We start from the raw sequence: 14,930 nt of genomic DNA, 5'->3' as shown, positions 1-14,930 counted from the left end.
TTCAAGTTGGCTGGCTGTTCTTTGGGTGGTGGACCATTCTTGATACATTTTGATTAAGATTTCATACTAACGGGAAACTGTTAGTATGAAAAACCCAGCAGCGTTGCAGTTCTTGACACTCAAATTGGTGTGCCTGGCACCTACTACCATACCCCATTCAAAGGCACTTAAAATATTTTGTCTTGCCAATTCACCCACTCATACACAATCCATGTCTCAATTGTCTCAAGGCTTGAAATTCCTTCTTTAATCTGTCTCCTCCCCTTCATTTACAATGATTGAAGTGGATTTAACAAGTGACATCAATAAGGGATCATAGCTTTCACCTGGATTCACCTGGTCAGTCTATGTCATGGAAAGAGCAGGTGTTCTTAATGTTTTGTATACTCAGTGTATACTGTAATGTGCTATTATGATGATGACTATTATGATTTTACTTTACAGTAAATGTTATCTGATGTTGACAAGATCAGAGATGTACTGTATGTAACAAATGCATCCCCTGTACAGTAAACATGTATCCTAAATGAAGTTGGTGGGGTTTACACTTCTTTACTAAAATTGCATTGGCCAATAAATTACTGTAATACCATAATACAATATATTCCATTTACATAGCAAACACTTTTATCCAAAGTGACAACAATGAGTGTGCACATTTTCGTATGTGACCCCAGTGGGAATCGAACCCACAACTCTGGTGTTTCTAGTGCCATACAAACTGAGTCACGTACAGGACCACTACAATACAATACTGTAAAATACAATACATGACGATTACAGTACAGAAAGATGTATCATTGCCATACCCATGAGCGTACCACCCTCATTCAGGCCGTGGATGACACATGCAATGTCATCGTTCCAGACCTGTGTCAGGCTTGGGTTCGCCATGCCAAAAAGGTTTTTCCCTAAGTACATGAACAATGGGCACATTTACTGCGATGTCGATGAGGACCTATGGCCAAATGCTCAAGACAGGCTTAATGCAAACTAGTGCCTGCTAAACATTGTTTCTTTCATTAAACAATACATTTATTTTTGGTATCAATGATTATGAAATGATCACACCTTTGATCAGACATGGGATAGAAATTATGGAAATGTGATGTTCAGTCAATGTTAATGAGTAGTGCAAGTGTATTGCCTAATGTCAAAACAGTGTTATGCACTGTAATATCACATTCAAAGGGTCATTTTATTGGATTAACTGGTTGTTAAAATGTTTTATTTATTTAACTAGGCAAGTCAGTTAAGAACAAATTCTTATTTACAATGACGGCCTACCAAAAGGCAAAAGGCCTCCTGCGGGACGGGGGCTGGGATTAAAAATGAAAAATAAATATAGGACAAAACACACATCACGACAAGAGAGACAACACCACATAAAGAGAGACCTAAGACAACAACATAGCAAGGCAGCAACACATGACAACACAGCATGGTAGCAACACAACATGGTAGCAGCACAAAACATGGTACAAACATTATTGGGCACAGACAACAGCACAAAGGGCAAGAAGGTAGAGACAACAATACATCACGCATAATTGAGTGTTTGAATGAAGAGATTGAGATAAAACTGTCCAGTTTTAGTGTTTGTTGCAGCTCGTTCCAGTCGCTAGCTGCAGCGAACTGAAAAGATGAGCGGCCCTTGGACGTGTGTGCGTTGGGGACCTTTAACAGAATGGGACTGGTAGAACATGTGTTGAATGTGGAGGATGAGGGCTGCAGTGCATATCTCAGATAGGGGGGAGTGAGGCCTAAGAGGGTTTTATAAATAAGCATCAACCACTGTGTCTTGCAACGGGTATACAGAGATGACCAGTTTACAGAGGAGTATAGAGTGCAGTGATGTGTCCTATAAGGAGCATTAGTGGCAAATTTGATGGCCGAATGGTAAAGAACATCCTCGCCGTTCGAGAGCACCCTTACCTGACGATCTATAAATTATGTCTCCGTAATCTAGCAAGGGTAGGATGGTCATCTGAATCAGGGTTAGTTTGGTAGCTGGGGTGAAAGAGGAGCAATTACGATAGAGGAAACCAAGTCTAGATTTAGCTTTAGCCTGCAGCTTTGATATGTGCTGAGAGAAGGACAGTGTACCGTCTAGCCATACTCCGAAGTACTTGTATGAGGTGACTACCTCAAGCTCTAAACCCTCAGAAGTAGTAATCACACCTGTGGGGAAAGGGGCATTCTTCTTACCAAACCACATGACCTTTGTTTTGGAGATGTTCAAAACAAGGTTAAGGGTAGAGAAAGCTTGTTGGACACTAAGAAAGCTTTGTTGTAGAGCATTTAACACAAAATCCGGGAGGGGCCAGCTGAGTATAAGACTGTATCATCTTCATATAAATTTATGAGAGGGCTTCCTACTGCCTGAGCTATGTTGCTGATGTAAATTGAGAAAAGCGTGGGGCCTAGGATTGACCCTTGGAGTACTCCTTTAGTGACAGGCAGTGGCTGAGACATCAGATTTTCTGACTTCATACACTGCACTCTTTGAGAGAGGTAGTTAGCAAACCAGGCCAAAGACCCCTCAGAGACACCAATACTCCTTAGCCAGCCCACAAGAATGTCATGGTCTACCGTATCAAAAGCTTTGGCCAAGTCAATAAAAATAGCAGCACAACATTGCTTAGAATCAAGGGCAATGGTGACATCATTGAGGACCTTTAAGGTTGCAGTGACACATCCATAACCTGAGCGGAAACCAGATTGCATAGCAGAGAGAATACTATAGACATCAAGAAAGCAAGTTTTTCCAACACTTTTGATAAACAGGGCAAAATAGAAATAGGCCTATAACAGTTAGGATTAGCTTGATCTCCCCCTTTAAATAAAGGATGAATCATGGCTGCCTTCCAAGCAATGGGAACTTCCCCAGAAAGGAGAGACATGTTAAAAAGGTCAGAGATAGGCTTGGCGATGATAGGGGCAGCAACCTTAAAGAAGAAAGGGTCTAAACCATCTGACCCAGATGTTTTTTGGGGGTCAAGTTTAAGGAGCTCCTTTAGCACCTCGGACTCAGTGACTGCCTGCAGGGAGGAACTTTCTAGCGGGGCAGGGGAAAAACAGGGAGAAGCATAAGGGATCGTTGCATTAGAAGGGATAGGAGATGAGGAAATGTTGGACGGGCAAGGAGGCATGGCTGAGTCAAATGGGAATCCTGACTTAATGAGGTGGTGATTAAAGAGCTCATCCATGTGCTTCCTGTCTAACAACCACATCATCAAAATTAACTTCTTATGGCTGCAGGGGCAGTATTAAGTAGCTTGGATGAAAGGTGCACAGAGGTGCCCATAGTAAACTGCCGGCTCCTCAGTCCCAGTTGCTAATATATGCATATTATTATTCATATTGGATAGAAAACACTCTGAAGTTTCTATAACTGTTTGAATGATGTCTGTGAGTATACCAGAACACGAGAATATAAACAGGTTCGACCATGATCTTGCAGAGTTTCTCCACCTCAAGAATTGCATTTGGCGAAAGGCTCGGCACACGCATACTCAGGCTCAGGCTCGTGTTCAGGCAAATGAGAAATAAGTGCACTCAAGATATCCGGAAGGCCAAAGTTAGTTACTTTAAGGAGCAGTTCTCTCTCTGTGGGTCTAACCCCAAGAAGTTCTGGAAAACGGTTAAAGACCTGGAGAATAAACCCTCCTCCTCACAACTGCCGATGTCCCTTAAACTTCTTATGGCTGCAATCCCGTTAACGGGATCGATATGACAACAGCCAGTGAAAGTGCAGGGGGCCAAATTCAAACAACAGAAATCTCATAATTAAAATTCCTCAAACATACATGTATCTTATACCATTTTAAAGGTAATCTTGTTGTTAATCCCACCAAAGTGTGGCGAAAGCACCACAAACGATTATGTTAGGTCACCGCCAAGTCACAGAAAAATTCAGCCATTTTTCTAGCCAAAGAGAGGAGTCACAAAAAGCACAAATAGAGATAAAATGAATCACTAACCTTTGATGATCTTCATCAGATGACACTCATAGGACTTCATGTTACACAATACATATATGTTTTGTTCGATAAAGTGCATATTTATATAAAAAAATCTCAGTATACATTGGCGCGTTATGTTCACTAGTTCCAAAAACATCCAGTGATATTGCAGAGAGCTACATCATTTGACAGAAATATAAATATAAAAAAATATCATCATTATAAATGTCGATGAAAATACAATTGTTAGACATGGAAATATAGATACACTTCTCCTTAATGCAACCGCTGTGTCAGATTTTTTAAAAACTTTACTTAAAAAGCAAACCATGCAATAATCTGAGTACAGCTTTCAGACAACAAAGCAGCCAAAAAAGATATCTGCCATATTGGGTAGTCAACAGAAGTCAGAAATAGCATTATAAATATTCACTTATCTTTGATGATCTTCATCAGAATGCACTCCCAGGAATCCCAGTTCCACATTTAATGTTTGATTTAGTTCGATAATGTCCATCATTTATGTCCAAAGAGCTACTTTTGTTAGCACGTTTGGTAAACAAATCCAAAATCATGAAGCGCGGTCCCTAGTTGCAGATGAAATGTCAAAAAGTTCCGTTACTGTCCGTAGAAACATGTCAAATGATGTATGGAATCAATCTTTAGTATGTTTTTAACATAAAACGTCAATAATGTACCAACCGGAGAATTCCTATGTCTGTAGAAAAGCAATGGAACAAGAGCTCTCTCGTGACCGCGCCTCAGAGCCTGTGACAATCTGCCAGACACCTGGCTCAAACAGCCCTTATGAGCCCCCACTTCACAGTAGAATCCTCAAACAAGTTTCTAAAGACGGTTGACATCTAGTGGAAGCCTTAGGAAGTGCAACATAACCCATATCCCACTGTGTATTCAATAGGGGCTGGGTTGAACATCGACCAACCTTAGATTTCACACTTCCTGTTTGGATTTCTTCTCAGGTTTTTGCCTGCCATATGAGTTATGTTATACTCACAGACATCATTCAAACCGTTTTAGAAACTTCAGAGTGTTTTCTATCCAATACTAATAATAATATGCATATATTAGCAACTGAGACTGAGGAGCAGGCCGTTTACTCTGGGCCCCTCTGGGCACCTTTCATCCAAGCTACTCAATACTGCCCCTGCAGCCATAAGAAGTTAACAAACTATAGTTTTGGCAAGTAGCTTAGGATATCTACTTTGTGCATGACATAAGTAATTTTTCCAACAATTGTTTACAGACAGATTATTTCACTTATAATTCACTGTATCACAATTCCAGTGGGTCAGACGTTTATATACACTAAGTTGACTGTGCATTTAAACAGCTTTGAAAATTCCAGAAAATTATGTCATGGCTTTAGAAGCTTTTGATAGGCTAATTGACATAATTTGAGTCAATTGGAGGTGTACCTGTGGATGTATTTCAAGGCCTACCTTCAAACTCAGTGCCTCTTTCCTTGACATCATGGGAAAATCAAAAGAAATCAGCCAAGACCTCAGAAAGAAAATTGTAGACCTCCACAAGTCTGGTTCAGCCTTGGGAGCAATTTCCAAACGCCTGAAGGTACCATGTTCATCTGTACAAACATTAGTAGGCAAGTATAAACACCATGGGATCACGCAGCCGTCATACCACTCAGGAAGGAGACGCGTTCTGTCTCCTAGAGATGAACATACTTTGGTTCGAAAGCGCAAATCAATCCCAGAACAACAGCAAAGGACCTTGTGAAGATGGAGGAAACAGATACAAAAGTGTCTATATCCACAGTAAAACGAGTCCTATATAGACATAACCTGAAAGGCTGTTCAGCAAGGAAGAAGCCCCTGCTCAAAACCACCATAAAAAAGCCAGACCACGGTTTGCAACTGCACATGGGGACAAAGATCATACTTTTTGGAAAAATGCCCTCTGGTCTGATGAAACAAAAATAGAACTGTTTGGCCATAATGACCATCGTTATGTTTGGAGGAAAAAGGGGGAGGCTTGCAAGCCGAAGAACACCATCCCAACCTTGAAGCACGGGGATGGCAGCATCATGTTGTGGGGGTGCTTTGCTGCAGGAGGGACTGGTGCACTTCACAAAATAGATGACATCATGAGGTAGGACAATTATGTGGATATATTGAAGCAACATCTCAAGATTTCAGACAGCAAGTTAAAGATTGGTCGCAAATGAGTCTTTCAAATGGACAATGACCCCAAGCATACTTCCAAAGTTGTGGAAAAATGGCTTAAGGTCAACAAAGTCAAAGTATTGGAGTGGCCATCATAAAGCGCTGTTCTCAATCGTATAGAAAATGTGTGGGCAGAACTGAAAAAGCGTGTGCGAGCAAGGAGGCCTACAAACCTGACTCTGTTACACCAGCTCTGTCAGGAGGAATGGGCCAAAATTCACCCAACGTATTGTGGGAAGCTTGTGGAACGCTACCTGAAACGTTTGACCCAAGTTAAACAATGTAAAGGCAATGATACCAAATACTAATTGAGTGTATGTAAACTTCTGACCCACTGGGAATGTGATGAAAGAAATGAAAGCTGAAAATAAATCATTCTCTCTACTATTATTCTGACATTTCTCATTCTTAAAATAAATTGGTGATCCTAACTGACCTAAGACAGGGAGTTTTTACTAGGATTAAATGTCAGGAATTGTGAAAAACCGAGTTTAAATGTTTTTGGCTAAGGTGTATGTAAACTTCCGACTTCAACTGTATATGGGTGTGTGTGTATGTGTGTGTCACGCCCTGACCATAGAGAGCATTTTTATTCTCTATTTTGGCTAGGTCGGGGTGTGACTAGGGTGGGTAATCTAGTTTTTTTTTATTTCTATGTAGGCCTGATATGGTTTCCAATCAGAAGCAGCTGTTTATCGTTGTCTCTGATTGGGGATCATATTTAGGCAGCCCCACATTTCCCCACTGTGTTTTGTGGGATCTTGTTTATGTGTAGTTGCCTGTGAGCACTCCAGAACGTCACGTTTCGTTTATTCTTTATTGTTTTGTTGTGCACTTCACAAATAAAAAGATGTGGAACCCATATCATGGTGCGCCTTGGTCCGAATGTTATTATGACGATCGTGACAGAAGATCCCAACACAACAGGACCAAGCAGCGTGCCCAGGAGGAGATCTTGGATGGGAAGGGATCCTGGACTTGGAAGGAAATCCTGGCAGGACAGGATCGCCTTCCTTGGCGGCAGATGCAAGGAGAGAAGGGAGGACGGCGACGGCGCCGGGGTTCGCGGCCACAACGGAAGCCCAAAGGACAGCCCCCCCAACAATGTGGGGGTGGGCACACGGGGTGGTTGTCAGAGCCGAGGAGTGAACCAGAGCCAGTCTGGGAGAAGAGGGAGAAATTGGAGGAGAGTGAATGGAGAGAGTCAGAGACCGTCAGCGAGTTGATGGAGAAATTGGAGGAGAGAGAAATGAGAGAGTTGTTGTGTTTGTGTATGAGCCACATTTGTGGCCTGCTGGAGGTCATTTTGCAGGGCTCTGGCAGTGCACCTCCTTGCACAAAGGCGGAGATAGCGGTCCTGCTGCTGGGTTGTTGCCCTCCTACGGCCTCCTCCACGTCTCCTGATGTACTGGCCTGTCTCCTGGTAGCGCCTCCATGCTCTGGACACTACGCTGACAGACACAGCAAACCTTTTTGCCACAGCTCGCATTGATGTGCCATCCTGGATGAACTGCACTACCTGAGCCACTTGTGTGGGTTGTAGACTCCGTCTCATGCTACCACTGGGTGAGAGCACCGCCAGCATTCAAAAGTGACCAAAACATCAGCCAGGAAGCATAGGAACTGAGAAGTGGTCTGTGGTCACCACCTGCAGAATCACTCCTTTTTTGGGTGTGTCTTGCTAATTGCCTATAATTTCCACCTTTTGTCTATTCCATTTGCACAACAGCATGTGAAATTTATTGTCAATCAGTGTTGCTTCCTAAGTGGACAGTTTGATTTCATAGAAGTGTGATTGACTTGGAGTTACATTGTGTTGTTTAAGTGTTCCCTTTATTTTTTTGAGCAGTGTATATATTTACCCCCATAATATATGGAGGATTGGAAATGATGCAGACAATTACATTGATGGAAGCAACAATCTATCCTCAATATTAAAGCTGATCCACCCCCTGAAAAAAAATATTTAAAAAATGGGGGGGGGATTTGTTTTTAACACTTTTACTACATTATTCCGTATCTGTTATTGCATAGTTTGGATGTCTTCACTATTATTCTACAATGTAGAACATAGTAAAAATTAAGAAAAAAGCTTGAAAGAGTACTCTATATTACGTTACAGCCTTATTCTAAACTGGATTAAATTGTTGTTTTTTTCTCATAAATCTACACACAATACCCCATAATGACAAAGCTAAAACAGGTTTTAGAAATTTTTGCAAATGTATAAAAAAATATACAACTGAAATATCACATTTACATAAGCATTCAGACTCATTACTCAGTCCTGTGTTGAATACGCATATTTCTATATGTTACTATCCAAACGTCAGATTAAGACTAATTTCCATTCACACAACTCTCATATCACAGTCACACAACTCTCATATCAGTCACACAACTCTCCTATCGCAGTCACACAGCTCTCATATCACAGTCACACAATGCTATTCCCAAACATACCTCAGCAATTAGTTGTTTTTCAACAATATTTTATGATGAGGACCAGGGGGTGCTGTTTTCACTTTGGGGAAAAATCGTATCCAATTTAAACGGCCTCGTACTCAATTCTTGCTCATACAATATGCATATTATTATTACTATTGGATAGAGAACACTCTCTAGTTTCTAAAACCGTTTGAATTTTGTCTGTGGGTAAAACACAGCTCATTTGGCAGCACACTTTCTGACCAGGAAGTGGAAAGTCTGAAATCGATGCTGTGTTCAAGGGTCTGCCTATAAATGGGCATTTTACGTATGACTATACGTGCACGTCATACACCTTCACCCGGATGTCAAGAGGAAGTGAGAGGAAAAAGGAGTTGATTATCTCTGTCTGACGTTGAATGAGCCCTCTTGGAACAACGTGTCCCCCATTTTCTGTTGTCTGCAACGCGCGTGGAGGGACCTGTTATTGCCTACTGGAAACCTGCCGTTATGGATGAATATGATCTCCGGCTCTGATTTTATTTGATACATCTTACAATATCATCCTAAAGTATGTTTTTTCAATATAGTTTCATTAGATTATTGAACTTTATTCGGGACGTTAGTTGTGTTGCGTTGCTTGACATTGTTGACGTTGGAGAGCATAGTGCTGCATGGCCAGTGTGCTTGCTAATTCAAGAGGGAAAGAGTTCGTTCTGAATCCAAAACAACGACGGTTCTGGACAAAGGACCCATTGTACAACATTCTGATAGAAGATCAGCAAAGGTAGGAACCATTTTGTGATGCTATTTCATATATCTGTCGAACTGTGTACTTGTCGCTTTGCGCTCAGGTTTTGGTTATTCCCTTACCATAACTAAGTCTTATGTCGTAATGAAGATATTTTTAGAATTCTAACACTGCGATTGCATTAAGAACTAATGGATCTATCGTTTCCTATACAACATGTGTTTTTTTGTAATGTTTATGAATAGCTATTTGGTCAGAATAGGTGAGAGTCTAATAGAAATATCCGCACATTCTGGGAAAAAGGTGCTACGTTAGCACGTTATGCTACGTTGCATAACCACGGATTTCAGCTCTAAATATGCACATTTTCGAACAAAACATGAGTGTATGTATAACCTGATGTTATAGGACTGTCATCTGAGGAAGGTTTATGAAGGTTAGTGAAATTTAATATCTTTTGCTGGTTTATTCGCTAACGCTAACGTGCCTATTGCTATCGCTAACGTGCCTTGATGAATGAATGCGGTAGTGTGGTAGGCTATTGTAGTAAGCTAATATAATGCTATATTGTGTTTTCGCTGTAAAACACTTAAAAAATCGGAAATATTGGCTGTATTCACAAGATCTTTGTCTTTCATTTACTATACACCATGTATTTTTCAGAAATGTTTTATGATGAGTATTTCGGTATGTCACGTTGGTGTCTGTAATTATTCTGGCTGCTTTCGGTGCAATTTCTGATTGTAGCCGCAATGTAAACTATGATTTATACCTGAAATATGCACATTTTTCGAACAAAACATAGATTTATTGTATAACATGTTATAAGACTGTCATCTGACTAAGTTGTTTCTTGGTTTCTTTGGTTTGTTCTAGGTTAGTTTGGTTGATTTTGTGCATGATACCTGTGCTGTAAAAAATGTCTGTGCTTTTTTCTATTTGTTGGTGAGCTAACATAAATATATATTGTGTTTTCGCTGTAAAACATTAAAAGAATCGGACATGTCGGCTGGATTCACAAGATGTGTATCTTTCATTAGCTGTATTGGACTTGTTAATGTGTGAAAGTTAAATATTTCAAAAAAAAAAAAATGAATTTCGCGCTCTGGCTTTTCAGTGGAATGTGGGAGGAGTTCCGCTAGCGGAACGGGGGGCTAGAAAGGTTAAGTAAATAAGGTATTTCTGTTTTTTATTAGCAAAAATGTCTAAACCTGTTTTCGCTTTGTTATTATGGGATATTGTGTCTAGATTGCTGAGGATTTTTGTTTCATCCAATTTAGAGTAGGGCTGTAACATAACAAAATGTGGAAAAAGTGAAGGGGTCTGAATAGTTTCCGAAGGCACTGTATATAGTGCACTACTTTTGACCAGGGCCCCAAAGGATATGTCTACACTGGTGGTTCTGGTGGATTTTCTCTGGCATCAAAAGTCTGCATTAATGTCAATCTACAGGTATTCCCTATGTAATTCTAAAATCAGCACAAATGGCTTTAGATGGTTACACCCTTGCCTGGTCCCACATCTGTTTGTGCTGTTTGGCATGACAACTACCATAGAAGTTGGCTATACAGCAGAACCAGATCAGGGACCAGGCTAGTTTACAATCATGGTCAGAACAGACAGAAAGGCCCTGGAAGAGCCCAGGACCCCCGATCTGATCAATAGCAAACCCTTCAATATTTCACAGGACTTCACTTATCATTCTCATTTGTCTGCCATGTGCAGTCTCTGACTCACTTCCTGTTTTGTCATATAGAATCAGAATGACTAGAATGGACAAAGCCCCCCATACGACAGTAAGTTGACTGGTACATTCCTGTGGTTCTAATTCAATGTTTTTGACTGTGTTTTCTGCAGTGCCGGGTATGATGCAGTCCTCGACAGAAACGTGGCCATCAAGAAGCTCAGCAGACCCTTTCAGAACCAGACCCATGCCAAGAGGGCATACAGGGAACTGGTGCTCATGAAATGTGTCAATCACAAAAATGTGAGATACAATGTCATGTCTCTATGGTTAAACAAATAACAAGATGATAGTCTAGCTGGTGTTTTGTGGTCTTTTATTGGCCCATTCTGTGGTGCTGATAGAGTGAGTCCCCTCCCCGTAAAGTGAGTCTGTGACCACAATTGATGCTCTAGAGAGAGAGAGAGAGAGAGAGAGAGAGAGAGAGAGAGAGAGAGAGAGAGAGAGAGAGAGAGAGAGAGAGAGAGAGAGAGAGAGAGAGAGAGAGAGAGAGAGAGAGAGAGAGAGAGAGAGAGAGAGAGAGAGAGAGAGAGAGAGAGAGAGAGAGAGAGAGAGAGAGAGAGAGAGAGAGAGAGAGAGAGAGAGAGAGAGAGAGAGAGAGAGAGAGAGAGAGAGAGAGAGAGAGAGAGAGAGAGAGAGAGACTGTCCCTATATCCAGTTTTCAATATGGCAAAAGAAGTCAGCAATGTGCTGTTATTGTTGTTACTGTAGATGGATTTGGTTAACCTGATACTGAATGTTGACCCAGTTTTTTTTCTCTGTTGTCTTTCTTTTTCAGATCATCAGTTTATTAAATGTTTTCACATCACAGAAATCACTAGAAGACTTTCAGGATGTGTAAGTACAGTAAACAATATTCAGAGGAAAAAGGAATAATCGTGAGATTATATTTACTTTATGTAGGCCAAATACATTTCTAGTTTCATCTTACTTTTAAATCTGATTTCAGATGAGCACGATTATATTATGTACCTTCAAGACTCTTGTTAAATTATTCTCAGTCTGAGAAAATAACCACTAAGAGTGATGTCAGTGAAAGTGATATTAGGGTAGTATAATTTGAAGCCTCGGGCTCTGTCTTTTTGTACTGAATGATTCATGAATATGTTGATTGCTGATACTGCAGTGAATGGAATGCAGTATGCTTGTCTAAGGCAGTGCAAGGAATGGTGTGTCTCTGAGGAATGGAGTTTGTTTTCAATCCAAAACTGCACAAAATTAAACAAAGTATGTGCTTGAAATTAAAAATGTATTACAGCAATTTTAAAAAGTATGGGCTTTTCTATGTACAGTAAAATAATGTTTTACTTCAACATCCGGTGAAATTGCAGAGCGCTAAATTAAAAAATACCAACTTCAAATATTTAACATTCTTCAAAATATACAGTATGTGTTATACATCAACATAAAGCTTAACTTCTTGTTAATCTAGCCGCTGTGTCAGATTTCAAAAAGGCTTTACGGCGAAAGAAAACCAATGCGATTTTCTGAGGACAGCGCCCCGCATACAAACACATGAAAATCATATTTCAACCAGGCAGGTGCGCCACAAAAGTCAGAAATAGCGATATAATTAATGCCTTACCTTTGAAGATCTTCTTCTGTTGGCACTCCAAAATGTCCCAGATCCATCACAAATGGTCCTTTTGTTCGATTATGTCCCAAAAATGTCCCTTTTTTTGGGCGCGTTTGATTCAGAAATACACCGGTTTCAACTCGCCCAACATGCCTACAAAGTATCTAATAAGTTACCTGTAAACTTGGTCCAAACATTTCAAACAACGTTCCAAATCCAACCTCAGGTACCCTAAAATGTAAATAATCGATAAAATTTAAAACGGAATAAACTGTTTCTAATATCAGATAAAAACAACGTGAAGCGCGCTCCAGTTCACGCGCACCAAAACAGTAGAGTCCACCTGGAGTGACACTTACAATGAATAGGACTACTTCTTCATTTCTCAAAAGAAAAACATCGAACAATTTCTAAAGACTGTTGACATCTAGTGGAAGTCATAGGAACTGCAACCAGGTTCCTAACAATAAGGGTATCCCATAGAAAACAATTGGAAAATCCTATGACCTCAATTTGTTTTCCCCTGGATGGTTTGTCCTCGGGGTTTCGCCTGCCATATCAGTTCTGTTATACTCACAGACATTATTTTAACAGTTTTAGAAACTTTAGAGTGTTTTCTATCCAAATCTCCATGCTTATATGCTTATCGTAGCTTCTGGGCCTGAGAAACAGGCAGTTTACTTTGGGCACGCTTTTCATCCAGAGGTGAAAATACTGCCCCCTACCCAAGAGAAGTTTTAAGTATGTACATTTTTGTATGTACAGAAAAGGATAAATACACCTGCCAATTCAGTCAATGGTGTGTGTCAAGGCATTATGATAAAATGACAAGATGCTCAATATGGTAACGAGCACGATGACAGTCATTAATCATTGTAAAACAAAGAGTATGTAAATTCCCATTGATGTTCTGCAGTGTGGTGTCCATTGTGTTGAGAATAGATGTAAAGGGGGAATAAAGGAGGAAGGGAGGAGAATGGGAATCAACTGTATTTTTAAAAATTTAACTAGGAAAGTCATTTAAGAACACATTTTCAACACTGCCTGTTGTGATACAGCCTGGAATCAAACCTGGGTCTGTAGTGACACCTCTAGCACTGAGATGCAGTGCCTTAGACCACTGCGCCACTCGGGAGCCCACATTAGAGTAGGGCCTCTTGGGTTGAAGCATCTCATCTCTTTTATTAGACCTCTGTTCCAGTGAAAGTTATTATACGAGTTATGCTGAAGTGTAGGCTATTAGAACCTCTCCTTGTGTTACCCTGTCTCTCTCTGGTGTTGAGGGTTTTCTGAAGCAAAGATGACAGTGACATTCTGGAGATTATTTTACTACAGCCATATTCTCCATTGAACATGCGTTTTAGTCTTAATCTGTGTCCAGAAAGCCAGTCTCAGCATCAGTGCATTTCCAGTTGTGAAAACATACTATAACTGTATGTATCACCATCCCAGGTACCTGGTGATGGAGCTGATGGATGCCAACCTATGCCAGGTGATTCAGATGGAGCTAGACCATGAGAGAATGTCCTACCTGCTCTACCAGATGCTGTGTGGCATCAAACACCTGCACTCAGCTGGAATTATACACAGGGTGAGAAGGCCTGTGTGTGTGTGAGTGCGTGTGCCTTTACGTGTACTGTACGCGCATGTGTGTAGCATCAAACACTTGCACTCCGCTGGCATCATACACATAGTGAGACGTCCTCCAACCTAGAAATATAATTAATCAAATTTTCCGTCAGGTCTCCAGCAGTAATCCTAGTCTTTGATATTATGTACTAGGATGTTCTGGATATAGTAAACATTACTCATGCTCAACCTTGCACTGCTCATAACCCAGTGGGCAGCGCTGGTGGAAGTTACGTCGTTGCAACCGGTTTTGTCTGTGAAATGCCATCTGTTGACATTTCAAATAAAAATACTGTAGTAGCTAGCATCACCCGTTAAACTTTTACCTCAATAATCCTCATCTCTTTGATGTTGCTTTCCGTTTGAAGGACCTGAAACCTAGCAATATAGTGGTGAAGTCTGATTGTACGCTGAAAATCCTGGACTTTGGCCTGGCCAGGACTGCAGGCACCAGCTTCATGATGACCCCGTACGTGGTGACACGGTACTACAGAGCTCCAGAGGTCATCCTGGGCATGGGGTACAAAGAGAACGGTAAGACAGGTTCGAGAATGTGTTCTGGTGTTCTAACACTGTAACATGCTACTGGTTAGGTGTGTTCTAATACTGTAACATGCACTTGCACTAACAGCCAGGG

At 40.8% G+C, this 14,930-nt stretch overlaps 1 protein-coding gene across 10 annotated transcripts in view; it reads left to right on the top strand.

Annotated features, from left to right (window-relative positions):
* Nucleotides 1-14,930, top strand: part of LOC139544473 (mitogen-activated protein kinase 10-like) — a 108,781-nt gene that overhangs the window by 46,550 nt on the left and 47,301 nt on the right. For all 10 annotated transcript variants that reach the window (XR_011668880.1, XR_011668879.1, XM_071351601.1 and 7 more), the window contains 4 exons: nucleotides 11,202-11,331; nucleotides 11,867-11,925; nucleotides 14,117-14,255; nucleotides 14,662-14,827. Coding sequence is in view for 8 of the 10 variants with exons in the window: in XM_071351601.1 (XP_071207702.1) it covers nucleotides 11,202-11,331; nucleotides 11,867-11,925; nucleotides 14,117-14,255; nucleotides 14,662-14,827 (494 nt within the window). In the remaining 2 variants the exon portion in view is untranslated. The remainder of the gene's footprint in view (nucleotides 1-11,201; nucleotides 11,332-11,866; nucleotides 11,926-14,116; nucleotides 14,256-14,661; nucleotides 14,828-14,930) is intronic.

This window comes from Salvelinus alpinus, chromosome 18 (assembly GCF_045679555.1).
Source record: "Salvelinus alpinus chromosome 18, SLU_Salpinus.1, whole genome shotgun sequence".
Lineage (NCBI taxonomy): Eukaryota > Metazoa > Chordata > Actinopteri > Salmoniformes > Salmonidae > Salvelinus > Salvelinus alpinus.
The sequence above is the reverse complement of the archived record's forward strand: the minus strand, read 5'-3'. Positions and strand labels throughout refer to the sequence as shown.